Source organism: Aedes albopictus, chromosome 2 (genome assembly GCF_035046485.1).
Source record: "Aedes albopictus strain Foshan chromosome 2, AalbF5, whole genome shotgun sequence".
Classification (NCBI taxonomy): Eukaryota; Metazoa; Arthropoda; class Insecta; order Diptera; family Culicidae; genus Aedes; species Aedes albopictus.
This window is the reverse complement of record NC_085137.1, coordinates 234,785,429-234,799,277: the sequence shown is the minus strand read 5'-3', so window position 1 is coordinate 234,799,277 and position 13,849 is coordinate 234,785,429. Positions and strand designations below refer to the sequence as shown.

The following is a 13,849-nucleotide window of genomic DNA, read 5'->3' as shown; positions in this document are numbered from 1 at the left end:
GAACTATGTTCAGATAAAATTTAAACTTCAAACAGTATCACTTCCTCCACAACCATGCGGCTCCATTGTGACCTGATAGAAAAAAAAAATTTTCGCGCTTAGCGCAAAAATGCGCAAACAGTGACCTATATAGCCAAAAACTAGACAAAATTGCACGTTAGATCCGGGATACGGCGTCGTTTTCTGATGTTTCCTAAACAAGTGCTGAATCTCTTCAATACGAAGTTTTTCTCCAAAATTTCATAAAAGTCAATATGTTTGCATATTGTAAAAACATAATAATTTTGTGATTGAATTCCAAACAATCCTCGAAATGTAATTGTTATTAATACCCAAAAACACAAAAAATATTGTCACATTGTTCAAGTCTTCCTAACTTTTACAACGAACTCATGAAGGAAGCTCATGAAATAAAGACAATCAATACTAATATTAGAGCACATAAAACTTCAACTTTGAAAAAATCTACTAGTCTCAATTTTCGACCAAATGATTTAAAAATTTGGGGTTTTCTTAGTTGAAGTATCTATAATGGAAAAAAAATATTTGAAAAGTAAAATATTGAAGTCGATTTTTGAGGTTTTGTCCGGCTTCCGGCCACTGTGCACCGTGCAGCAGACGGAGATCAGTGTAGGAGAGTGCACTATCCTGTCGAAGCGCTCTGTCAAGCACTTGGGCGTGATGATCGACGATAAGCTTACCTTCGGTAGCCACGTCGATTATGCCTGTAAAAGAGCCTCCACAGCTATTGCGGCACTGTCCCGGATGATGTCCAATAGCTCAGCGGTGTACGCCAGTAAGCGCAAGCTTCTGGCTAGTGTTGCTACGTCCATACTTAGGTATGGCGGCCCGGCGTGGGGTACCGCGCTAAGTACTGAATGCTACCGACGGAAGCTGGAAAGTACTTACAGGCTTATGTGTCTGAGGGTTGCAAGCGCGTACCGTACCGTGTCACACGACGCTCTCTGTGTCATTACTGGTATGGTGCCCATCAGCATTCTTATCAGTGAGGATATGGAGTGCTTCGAAATGCGCGGCACAAGAGGCATACGCAAGACTGTCAGGATGGCCTCTATGGTCAAATGGCAGCGCGCGTGGGACAGTTCCACCAAAGGAAGGTGGACCCATAGGTTGATACCGAGGGTAGATAGTTGGATTAATAGGCGCCATGGGGAAGTTTCATTCCACCTGACACAGGTCCTTACAGGTCATGGTTGCTTCCGACAGTATCTACACCGTTTCGGGCATGCGGATTCTCCCGAATGCCCAGTGTGCAATGGTTTAGAGGAAACGGCGGAACACGTTTTGTTCGTGTGCCCGCGTTTTCGCACAATGCGTGACCGCATGCTTGCCACATGCGAGGAGGACACAACTCCGGACAACTTGGTCCAGAGAATGTGTAGGGATGAGATTAGCTGGAATGCCGTTTCAACGGCTATCACCCATATCGTCTGGGAGCTACAAAGGAGGTGGCGCGTGGACTCGGAGAATGGCTAGTCCAGATGCAGTACAAGAGGTGGTCCAGGGGTTCGAAGTCGGCTTCGTAGGTCATACCGGTGCCCTGCGGTCGAGATCGACCCTTATAGCGATTAAGTGGCCGCGGAGAGGAAGTCCCGGTAGCGGTGCTGTCGTGGCGTCAGTCTACTGGGTTGGATCTGAGCCCGCGGTTGGAAAGGGGTCCCCGGCAAGGGTCGGGGTAGGTGAGACCCTGCTGTCTGCAACCTACGGATGCAGCTGATAAGGCCTGAAGGGTAGTGATACCCTTGCCTTCAGCAGGTCAGATCGGGTTGCATGTGGGCATCAGTTCTTGATGTCCGCTCAGCAGTAGGGCGCGGGCGGGGTTGACCCTGCCCGCCTTCCGAGGACAAAGGGAGTGGCGAGGACCACTCGGGAAACTGGCTAAGCGCCAGCATGCTATCGTGATGGACTCTCCAGTGCGAGTCATCGATGTTCGTTGCTGCTAGGCTACGGCAGCTAACCTTGAGGGTGCGATATGCACTAGCCCCTCTCTGAAGCAATACCTTCTTGGTGGTTCCGGAGAGACGTAGGGTTTGGCGACCATAGGAATGTGTTTTAGTGGGTCGAGGAGAGAGTAGTCCTGGCTTCTACCGGCATTGTAGAAGACGGCCTCATCCCCACACTACCCTAACCTTCCTGTTAGGGTGTCTGATGAGCAGATTTATCCCCCTATGGTTTAGAAGGAAAAAAAAAGGGTTGCCCGACTAGAAAAATCTATCAAGTTTATAACACATTGTGTTATGATGTTATTAAAATCTTCTATAACTTATTATGTTATAAACAAGTTGCAGGATGATGTTAAAACAACTAACAAAAAGTACACCGGTCCAATCAAAAATAGGTTATTATTATTTTGTTATGATCTGATCAATATTATAATAGCAAATATTATATGAGTTTTATCTTCAAGAAAACTAGTTCCTATCATATTTTGATACAAAATTTGATTTGATACAAAATGATTTTCTGAATATCAAGTAATTGAAACTAAATTATTTCACAATGAGTTATTAAACAACATTTATAACATAATATGATATAATTGAGATATAATATTTTTGAACCCCAAAGATATTAAAACTTATATCACAATGAGTTATAAATACTAGGGTTTGCTATAATAATGTTATATTTTTGTTAGAATCTTATAGTCGGGTTCCAGCTTTTGTCACCTTGAGGATACTACGTTCGTCTTAGAGTGTAGCGAGCTCGTGGTTCATTCTTCGCCATCACACACCGTTCTCCTGATGGGTGGTCCGACAAGCACTGCGGACGCGATTGCTTATGATAAGTAATCGCAGAAGCGTATGAGGCAGCTGTCAGGTGAGGAGCTACCAGGCAATAAAGCCCAGCTAGTCGTCCCAGAAAGATGGTTGGAAAGAAAAGACCGGCCCGTCCCGGACCGATGGGAACAGGGGGTTGCGACCATTTATGGGTCCTCAACAACCACAAATTAGGGTAAGTCTGGAGAAGAACGTTCCCTGTACCATTGTGGAGTGGAATAGGAAGAAGCAGGAGGTACAGGAGCGTATTGGGACACCAGGTCAAAGAAACGTAGAAGGGAAGGTGCCAAACGCAACAAAGGTGAAGCACTTGTCATCAAGACTAAAGAGTCTACGTACTCGGAAGGCTTAAAGACGGTGAGGAGCGACGCCAAGCTCGTGGATCTGATAAACGATCCTCGAGCTCTAGCGCGAGAAAAAGCGCTAGAGCGTCGCCTACAAGAGTCTGACGAAATAGGTCTTGGTGAGGGTATCAAGGTGAGGGCTCTTACCGTCGAGGCAACTCTAAGGTGCAAAACCTAGACACGATCACCGACGCGAAAGAACTCGTCACTGTACTGCAGCAACAGTGCAAGGTGCAGGTGGCCACCGCAGCCTTTTAGCTTCGGAAGACAACTAGGAACACAGGGAGCCTTGGTATTGTGGATTTACCGCTACTCGTTTTGACATCGATTTTGACATTGACAGTGCTTTAAGTTGGGTTTTGCTCCAACCAGCGAACATCCAACCATCGAGACAGACCATCTAACGAGCCGGCTTCGATCGAATCGGCACTGTACTTTAGTTTCGAGTCTTCTCCCTTTGAACAATTGTGTAACACAATTATATCAAATTTTGATAGAAACTAGTTATCCTATGGCCGAAATTCATATCACATTTTGTTATAATTTTGATATGATTATAACAAAATAGGTAATATAATCTTCATTAGATCAGTGTACTTTTTATTACAATTTTAGTTATTTTAATATCATCCTGCATCTACTGTATAACATAATAAGTTATAGAGAAATATTATAACATCATAACCAGGGTTGTTAACGTTAATCAACGATTAACGCCGTTTCGTTTATTCGTTAACGTTAATTGTAACGATCAACGATTCTTCCGTTGATTTTTTGGAAGCGTTGATCAACGTTAACGTTAACGCGGATCGTTGATTTAACGTTAACGACTCCGTTAATTTTACGTTAATTGTAATACATATTTAATTGATACTAGACTGTACATTTTAGTGAATCTACTTGGGTCTTACCAAATATTTCGGTGAATTTGTCAGAAAGGTGTGCAAAATCGAATAATTCAGATTCTTCTCAATTCAATTCACTAAGTAATCAGGATCCTGAGATATATGGGATGGAAATTTTGTCAGTGTTTCATCTGCTTGTCTAAGATATCACATAAATCACAGATCAATAGATGTGACACTAACGAAATTTCAATCTCGTATATCTCATGATCCTGATTACTTAAAGAGTTGGTGTCTTCGGCAAAGTTGTATGGCTGGTCAAGGACTAACCGATAATAAGACTTATGTTTCCAAATTCCACCGCTAGGCGATGCTAGTGAGCTAACAAATTTTGTTTTTTATATATATCAGGAAAATTTGCAAAAAATTGCATCTAGTGCCGCCTAGCTGCAGAAACTTGAACCAAACGGTAATTATTCTGAAAGCCCTTGATCTACCAAACAATATTGCCGAAGACACCATCTTTCTACAAAATCAGGATGCTGAGATATGCGAATTTTAAAATTTGTTTGCTCTCTAGCGCCGCCTAGCGGTGGAATTTTGAATCTTAAGTCTAATTATTGGTTAGTCCTTGACCAGCCAAACAACTTTGCCGAAGACACCAACTCTCTAAGTAATCAGGATCATGAGATAGATGAGATTGAAATTTCGTTAGTGTCACATCTATTTGTCTGTGATTTATGTGATATCATAGACAAGCAGATGCAACACTGACAAAATTTCCATCCCATATATCTCAGGATCCTGATTACTTAGAGAGTTGGTTTCTTCGGCAAAGTTGTTCAGCTGGTCAAGGGCTTTCAGAATATGGTATGATTCGTGATTTCACTGCTAGGCGGCGCTAGAGAGGAAACAAATTTTACATTTTACATATCTCAGCACTCTGATTTTTTAGAAAGATAGTGTCTTCGGCAAAATTGTTTGGTAGATCAAGGGCTTTCAGAATAATTATCGTTTGGTTCGAGTTGCTGCAGCTAGGCAGCGCTAGTTACATTTTTTTGCAAATTTTCCTGATATATATGAAAAACAAAATTTGTTAGCTCACTAGCACAGCCTAGCGGTGGAATTTGGAAACATAAGTCTTATTATCGGTTAGTCCTTGACCAGCCATACAACTTTGCCGAAGACACCAACTCTCTAAGTAATCAGGATCATGAGATATACGAGATTGAAATTTCGTTAGTGTCACATCTATTGGGCTGTGATTTATATGATATCTTAGACAAGCAGATGAAACACTGACAATTATATTTTGCTGGGAAAATGTTTGACATTTGCATGAATGGCTACTGTGATCAACTCAATAGCTACATAAGATGCGTCACGTTTTATAATTGTCCACAAACAACATGTAGCAATTGTCCACAAACAACATGTAGCAATTGTCCACAAACAACATGTAGCAATTGTCCACAAACAACATGTATAATTGTCCACAAACAACATGTAGCAATTGTCCACAAACAACATGTAGCAATTCACTGTTGGGAAAGGCCTAATGAACCATTTCAAAGAATTCACATTGATTTCGCCGGACCGTTCCTCGGATTGAACTTTTTCGTTATCGTAGACGCGTTTACAAAGTGGCCGGACGTGAAAATCATTCCCGATATGACTACCGGTACGACTATCGACAAGCTACGTGAATATTTCGTGACCTACGGTGTTCCTTCGGTGATAGTTAGCGATAGAGGTGTTCAGTTTACTTCTGACGAATTCCAATCCTTTCTAAAGAAAAATGGTGTTATCCATAAGATGGGTGCACCATATCACCCCTCGACAAAACTTGCGGAAAGATTTGTCCAGACGTTTAAAGACAAGCTGAAGACACTAAAGTGTGGTCGTCAGGGCGTTCAACTCGAACTTTACAAAATCCTAATGGCTTACAGACGAACAGTACATCCTGTGACGGATAAATCTCCTTCGATGTTGGTTTTTGGTCGTCAAATTAAATCACGACTCGATCTGATCGTTCCTAAAAACGACGAAGAAAAAATTGAGCGCGGGGAAGAGGATGATGTACGATGTTTCGCGGTTAACGACCGAGTCGCAGCTCGTGACTTTTTAGGATCCTCAAAGTGGAAGTTCGGGGTTGTAACTGAACGGCTGGGTAAATTACATTACATGATCGAATTAGACGATGGGCGCATTTGGAAGAGGCATATTGATCAGCTGAGATCGGGTCCCATTGGTCATGATTTCGAGGTAAATCCCTACACTGTTAACGTCGAGAATCACAACCGTGACCGCTGTGAACATCCAATAGCTTCGCCAATTCGGCAGTGGCTGCCAAATGAACGTAACGACAGTTCAACTGTCGGTCTCAATAGACCGACGAATCGAACGAATTTGAACACCTCAGGTACTGCTTCAGTTACTCAGGATACTATCGAGCCGAGTGTAGGTAGCGAAGAGAAACCCGATTTGAGATCTGAGTCAGGATGTGAGAGAGTCAATAAGCCTACACATAATGCGGTAGAGACACCAAGGCGGTCCATTAGAATTAGACATCCTCCAAAAAGGCTTAACCTGTGAGTGTGACTAACATTACTAACCATGATCATTCTGTTTAACAGTTCTATGTATGTTGTAGAAACAGTTTCTCTTTGAGGGGGGAAAAGATGTTGGATTTTACCCTCCATTTGGTTAGGTTGAATTTACCTACTGGCAAGTTTGCCACTCTAGGCACATAAATGTCATTGACAATCAGGTCAGAGAACAGAGAAAAATAAATACCACTTTTGTACGAACAAGTGAACAAGTCACGCGGTTATTTTCACTCTGCCACAAAATCCGAATCCTGGCTGTCGATTACAACAATACTTAAGCAAAGCTTGTCAATTTAAACCTATTATTTTTCTGCGTTTGTATTGTCACTCTATCACAATTGTACACGGTGTTCAATAAGTTCGGATACACAATAAAATTGAATTTATTTCCCATCTGTAATTCAGATTTTCAAAGTGAATGTATTAATTGAAAGCTCACATAATACTGATCAAATACAGTATATGTTTTGAAACAAACTGTCCTTTATCCTTCTGTAATAATTGCAAATGTGTCTCAAGATCCTTTCAGCCGGCACGCACGTCTGTCATTGGTATTTCGTCTAGTTTTTATTGAGTAATGGTGTTAAGTTAAATCAAATTAGGTTGTTGTCCTCAGCATTAGTGGTAGCAACTATGGCCATACGAAATAATCTACAAAATTCAGATTGGGTGAAGTACGGACTCATTTTATTTTGATCTTTAAAATTGCTGAAATTGCCGCTGTACCTGTTTTAATGATTTTTGTTTTGTCAAAAAGCAAGGCTGCGTTATATCTCAGTTTAATCTGTCATTATCTTTTCCAAAACCTGATTATATCCCTATTGTGGCAAATTTTAACCAAAATTGGCTTTATATAATGTATTTATGCCTTTTTCATAGATTTAAGCACATTTTGACTAAACTTGCAAATTTATCACCATATCATCACTGAAATAGCAGTGTAAAGCTTTTGTCTATTAATTTAGTTATTCTAATTTAGTATAGTGAGATGTAAACTCAAAAGTCAACGTTTTAGACTTCTGTAGCTTGAGCAACTTATCGAAAATTAATCCAGCGTGCCGGAACTAACAAACTTTAGATACATCTAAGGCTAATAAAAAAAAGTAGAAAAAGACTTCATTCAAAACCATATGCTATATTTGATCAGTGTTATATGACCTTTCAACAAATACATTTACTTTGAAAATTTGAATTACAGATGTGAAATTAATTCAAGTTATATGGTGTATCCGAACTTATTGAACACCCTGTATGTTAGACAATTTGTTGTTTTGTTCGTGTAACGATCTATGATATTATTTGGTTGAAAATTTCAAAGCAAGTAAAAATAAAAATTTTAAATATTTGATGCAAACTATAATAAATTCCTACCTATACAAAACAAGAAAATCATTCTCTAGAAACTATATACCTGGCATTGTTATCCATACTCATGTTCTTTCGTTTCCTCTTTACGCTACCCAGAGAGCTGAACGCGAGAGAGCGCACGAGCCTACGGATAGAGACCGTACTTTGCGTGTCTCTATATTCTAAGCCCTGCTACGAACCGTACGTAAACTTCTCGCTTTCGAGCCCTACTTAGCAGCGACCGGTGCGGTTCGTTTCTTTGTTCGGGGCTCTACTTAACGTTAAAACGCTTGATGGAGCCCATGAGTGGGCTTGGTCTAAGGTATGGCAGCCCGATTTGCGGCACGGCGCGGGGCGAAATATCGACAGTTACAGTGGTAAGCTGAAAAGTACGGATATACTACTGTTCTATAATGCATGAGCAGTGCGAGCGCGTACCATACCGTACACGGAAAATTCAAACTACCTAATATTTGGGTCGATTTTACTCCAAATTGAGTATATCGAATAAACTCGCTACCCAAAATTAGGTTGTTTTCCCTCTCTGGCTCACCGATGTTGTCAAAAACAAACAGAGATGCATCTACCCAAAGGGGGTTCTTAACACCAATAAGGGTAAATGTCAGTTTACTCAAAATTGAGTTGAATGAGGGGGGGGGGGGGGGTCTTAGGTTGAATTCACCTACTCTCGAATATATTTTTTAGCTGGGGGTAAAGGCAATCTACCTAGCGTGAGTTTAATCGATTTACTCAAATTTTGGCTTATTGGGCCGAACTATGGAATTGCGTCAAAAGAACTCAATTTTAGGTAGTTTGGGGGTACCGTGTACCATGCCACACTATGCACTCTATGTTATCACTGGTTGGCAAATGTGCGGCATAAAAGGCATTCGCAGGACTGTCAGGTTGGCCTCTATGGTTAAATGTTTGCGCGCATGGAACAGTTCCACCAAAGGAAGGTGGACCCACAGATTGATTCCGAGGGTAGACAGTTGGGTTAATACACATTATGGGGAATTAACATTTCTTCTGAGTCAGGTCCTTTCGGGTCATGGTTACCCGAGGAGCTGCACACTGAAAATAGCTTTACGAGCTCGGCAAAAACGCGCACAATCGTATGCTCAGTAAAAATTTCAACTGATATCCCAGCAAAAAGTGACGTTTGTTAGCTGACTATCAGCAAAAACCTTTTCAAATCTAAGCAATGACCTTTCTTTTTTATATAAAAAAGACACGGACACGTTTAATGCTTCCAGTGAGCTACTCGACCTGTAAAAATTGCTGAGATCTCGGCAACATAGATGTTTGCTGATTCCTCGGCTGTGCAAATTTCGGCAAAAATGCTGAAATTCTGATTATCTGAATTAAGTGTGTGGCAAAGCACCAGCATGCAAGTTTAGTGGACTCCCCAAAGAGCGATCATCGATGTTCGTTGATACATGACTACGCAGCAAACCTTGAGGGATCGATTCGAATCGGACCAGCAGAATCGATTCACCGATTTAATCGAATGCTTTGAATCGATGTTTTCACATCGATTCGATATTATTAAATGTTGCAAAACCATAAAATGTTTGCAGCATGGAGTAAAAGTTAATAAGATGATTTATTTGTCTAAAAAAATTTTATATCAAAAATTGTACATCGAATCGTCTCTGGAGGAAATCCTGAATGAACCCTATGAGCTTTCCTGCAGGAATACCCGAAGGAAACCCTGAAGGAATCCCTGGAGAAAATATTGGATGAATGATTGGAGCATATTCTGGAAGAAATCTTGAAGGAATACCTGGTTGAACTCCTAGAGGTTTCCCTAGTGGAAATCTTAGAGAAATTTCTGGAGAAATTCTTGGAAAAACTCCTGGAGGTCTTTTTGAAAAAATCGCTGAAGTAATCCCTGAAACAATTTCTGGAGGAACCTCAGGAGAAATGCCTGGAGGATCTTCTGGACAAATTCCTGGCAGAATCCCAGGTGGAACTCTTGGAGAAATTCCTAGAGGTATTCTTGAAGAAATCCCTGATTCCCTGGAGTAATCTTTAGATGAATTTTGGGAGAAACCCCTGAAAAAAAAAATCTGAAGAAATTCCTAGAGGAATTCCCCGAGAACAATTTATGGAGGAATTCTTGGAAGAATTTCTGGAGGAACCCGAGTAGAGGGAAAGAGCTCAATAATAGCATATTTTGATATAGAGATCAAAAAGTGATATGGGTTTGATTGACATAAGAGATAAAAGATCTAAATATAAAATCAAAAATTTACTCCTGGAACATCATCATCAAATCATATTTAGATTTTGTAAGATCTAACCAATAGCAGCGAGCTATTCGTATGATCTTGAAATATCAAATTTTGATATTGTTCAGATGTTCCAGGAACATTTTCCAGATATTATTTTCAGATCTTTTATCTCTTATATCAATCAAACCAATATCATATTTTGATCGTCAGTATTTTACCTCTACCCGGGAATCGCCGGAGAAATTTCTGGAGGAATCTCTGGAAAAATCCCAAGAGAAATCGCTGGAGAAATTTCTGACGAAATTCCTAGAAGTGTTCCCAGAGGAATTCCCGCATGAAATAAATTCCAGAAAGAATTTCTGAAGGAATCAATGGAGGATTTTCTGGATGAATTGCTGTAGAAATTTCCGAAAATAGGAATTCCTGGATCAATTCCTGGAGGAATTCCTGATGAAATACCTGGGATAATCCCTGGAGAAATTTTTGGTGGAATTCCCAGAGGAGTCGCTGGAGAAATGCCTACATGAAATCCTGGAGGAATGCCTGGAATAATTCCTGGATAAATTTTGGAAGCAATTCCTGGAGGCATTTCTGAAGAAATCCCTGGGGAAATTCCAGGAGGATTCCTGAACAAATCCTTGAACGAGTTCTTAGAAGAATCGCAGAAGGAATTTACGGCAGGAATTCCTGGTGAAATTTCTGAAGGATTTCCTAGTGATTTTTTTGGAGAAATTTTCGTATGTATTGTGGAGGCTTAGATCAATCTCAAGAAGAATTCCTGATGGTATGCCTTGAGGAATCCCTGGAGAAATTCCTGGAGACATGCCTGTAGGAATTCCTGGACGAATCTCTAAAGAAATTCCTTAAAAAATCTCTAGACGAATTCCTGTTGGAATCCCTTCATACATTATATGGTGAATCCCTGGAGGAATCCTTAAAAAAAGTCCCTGGAAAAAATCCTGGAGAATTTCCTTGAAGAACTACTGGAGCACTTTCAGGAGGAATTCCTGGAGGAATCTCTACAGGAATTCCTTGAGGAATCTTAAGAGGAATACCTTTAGGAATCTCTGGAAAAAAAATCATAGAGGAATCTCTAGAGAAAATGCTAGAGGAATTCCCGGACGAGTCTCCTCTGAATTTCTAGAGGAATCCATGTAGGAATTCCCAGTGTAATCCTGGAGAAATTTATGGAGGAATCCCTTGAGGAATTCTTGGAGGAATCCCTTGAGGAATTCTTGGAGGAATTCCAGAAGGAATTCCTGAAGAAATCCAAGGATCAATTTCTTAGGGAATTCCAGGAGAAGTTTCTGAAGAAATTCCAGGAGGAAGGACTGAAGTAATCACTGAAATTCCAGAGGAAATTCTGAAGGAATCCTAAAAAGTGAAGCTTTTGGAGCAAGCCCTGAAGGAATCCCTGGAGGAGTTCCTGAAGAAGCCCCAGTAGGAAGCTTAAAAGCAATCCCAAGAGGAATTCCTTAGGGAATCTCTAAACAGGAAGGAATCGCAAAGAGAGTTCTCGGAGGCATTTTCAAAATAACTCTGGAAGTTGTTCCCGAAAGAAAAACAGAAGCAATTCCCAGGTGAATCCTTGGAGGAACCTTGGAGAAATTTGTGAGGAAACCCTATGATGAATCCCGGAAGCCATCCCTTGCAGAATTCCTTAGGGAATCTCACGAGAGCTTTTTTAAGCGAATTCCTGGAGGAATTAATGTAGGAATCCCTGGATAATTTTTTTTAACAAATCCATGTCTGCAGTTAGTTCTGGACGAATTATTGAAGGAATACTTGGATGGACTTTTTTTTAATTCCTGGATTAATTTTTGAATAACCTCTAGTAAATTTTTTTGAGAGCATTTCTGGGAGACATTCCTACAGAAATACTTCGAATAATTCAAAATGGAATTATTGGAGCAATCTCCTGCGAAATTCTGGAAGGAATATATGTAGAAATCCTCGAAGAAATCTCTGAAGGAATATCTGCAGAAATACCTTAAAGGATCTCTGGGGAAATTCCTGCAGGAGACTTCGAAAACATCACTTGATCAATCACTTGACTAATCACTGGAGGGACCTTTCTGCATCACTGCACTTCCATCACTATATCTACAATGCCTATTTGCATATCCACAGCCCATACCGCTTGAAAGTCAACTCAAATCAGCCCCCCCCTGGGCCCCCTCCAGACAGAAATCCTAGCTACGCCAATGATTTTACGACTCTGTGTCGAAAATTGCTATAACGTTGAGACAATGCATTTTGAAGGAAAATGAAAAATCAAAAGAAAAATCGTATGTAAAAAATCGATTCGGTCGATTTTGTAGGGCTTCAACATCGATTCAAAAAATCGATTAATTGAAACAAAAACATCGATGTTGCGTACATCGATTTAAAATTGCCCAACGCTAATCTCAACCCCACACTGCCTAGACCTCTCAACCTGTGTCACACCCATATTGTTCAGAAAAGAATACAAATTTGGGCCAGTCTTATCTGCTCATAACCGCATGTTTGTAACATTCTTTTTTTTTGCTAGTATTCAGTTAATACCGGGGACGGTAAAAAAAAACTAAAAGTATCTTCGACTGTCACACTGAAAAAATATAGGTAGGGAATCGCGCCACTTGGGCGGTGGCTTCTATATTCGTCTGTTTTCCACTATAACTCAAATTTGAACCAATTGACACAACTTTTGAATGTGATGAGATAGGTATAGTATCTACCCGTGTACAACATGTCAAGTCAATTGGTTCAAAATTGACTGAGTTATAGTGGAAAACAGACGAATATAGAAGCCACCTGAATGTTGCTTAAATATAAATATCAAGCGATGAATTCGGTTTTAAACATCAAAGTGATCCATAACTGCATGGAATTATCTTATCATTAATTTTATTTTGCATGTTAAATAAATGGATTTGTGATAGAATAAAAATCTTCTTCTCGTAAAAACGTAATATGTACACAGTCAAAAAAGGTTAATTGTACTGATGTATTAAAAATCACTTAACTCTTACCGTCACAACTGTAGATGCCATAATGCTTTCCTGAGCTACGATCACCGCATACTTTGCATGGGATGTCAAGTAATCTGTCACCTCAATAATGGCGGAAAGGAGAAAAGGAAAAACGGATTAATGAATTGTCTGCTTGGTAAGAGAAATAAACTAGAATCCGAAATTGCTGCTCAAAAACCATTGATTTCAATGAAGGTTATTATGGGTCTAATCTCTGCTAATTTTGTTTCTAAACCCTTCCCATGGGCTATTATCTTTTGCTTTCTAACATCTCGAAATTTAAATTAAACAAAAATAAAGCACTTACCCTCTTACATCGACCAGACAACCCCTTTCAATTAAAAATGTACACATCCTCGGCAACAGTGGGCAATTTTTCCACCACTTGAATTCAGCCTGCACATTATCCCTACGTGTCAGTTGGCAGGCTTCCTTGACTACTCGACACTTACCGTCGTGTGCGCGCTAGGCATAAGATCCTTTTCCTTGGGCGTTGTTGTTGATGAAGAATTTTGCCAATGTAATCCTCCGCCGACGGTATGGTGAGTTTCGCAGCCGCCAAGTGTCCCAGTTTTTCCCTCATTATAACGGTATCGAGGCACTGATACAATTTCAGCTCGCATGCTGTGCGTCAGCGAACAATTTCCCATGC

At 40.4% G+C, this 13,849-nt stretch overlaps 1 protein-coding gene across 1 annotated transcript in view; it reads right to left on the bottom strand.

Moving 5' to 3' along the window:
* Positions 1-13,849, bottom strand: part of LOC109400999 (protein dissatisfaction) — a 121,112-nt gene that overhangs the window by 74,636 nt on the left and 32,627 nt on the right. The window contains exon 2 of the mRNA XM_062851359.1: positions 13,198-13,278. Within this exon, the coding sequence (XP_062707343.1) occupies positions 13,198-13,278 (81 nt within the window). The remainder of the gene's footprint in view (positions 1-13,197; positions 13,279-13,849) is intronic.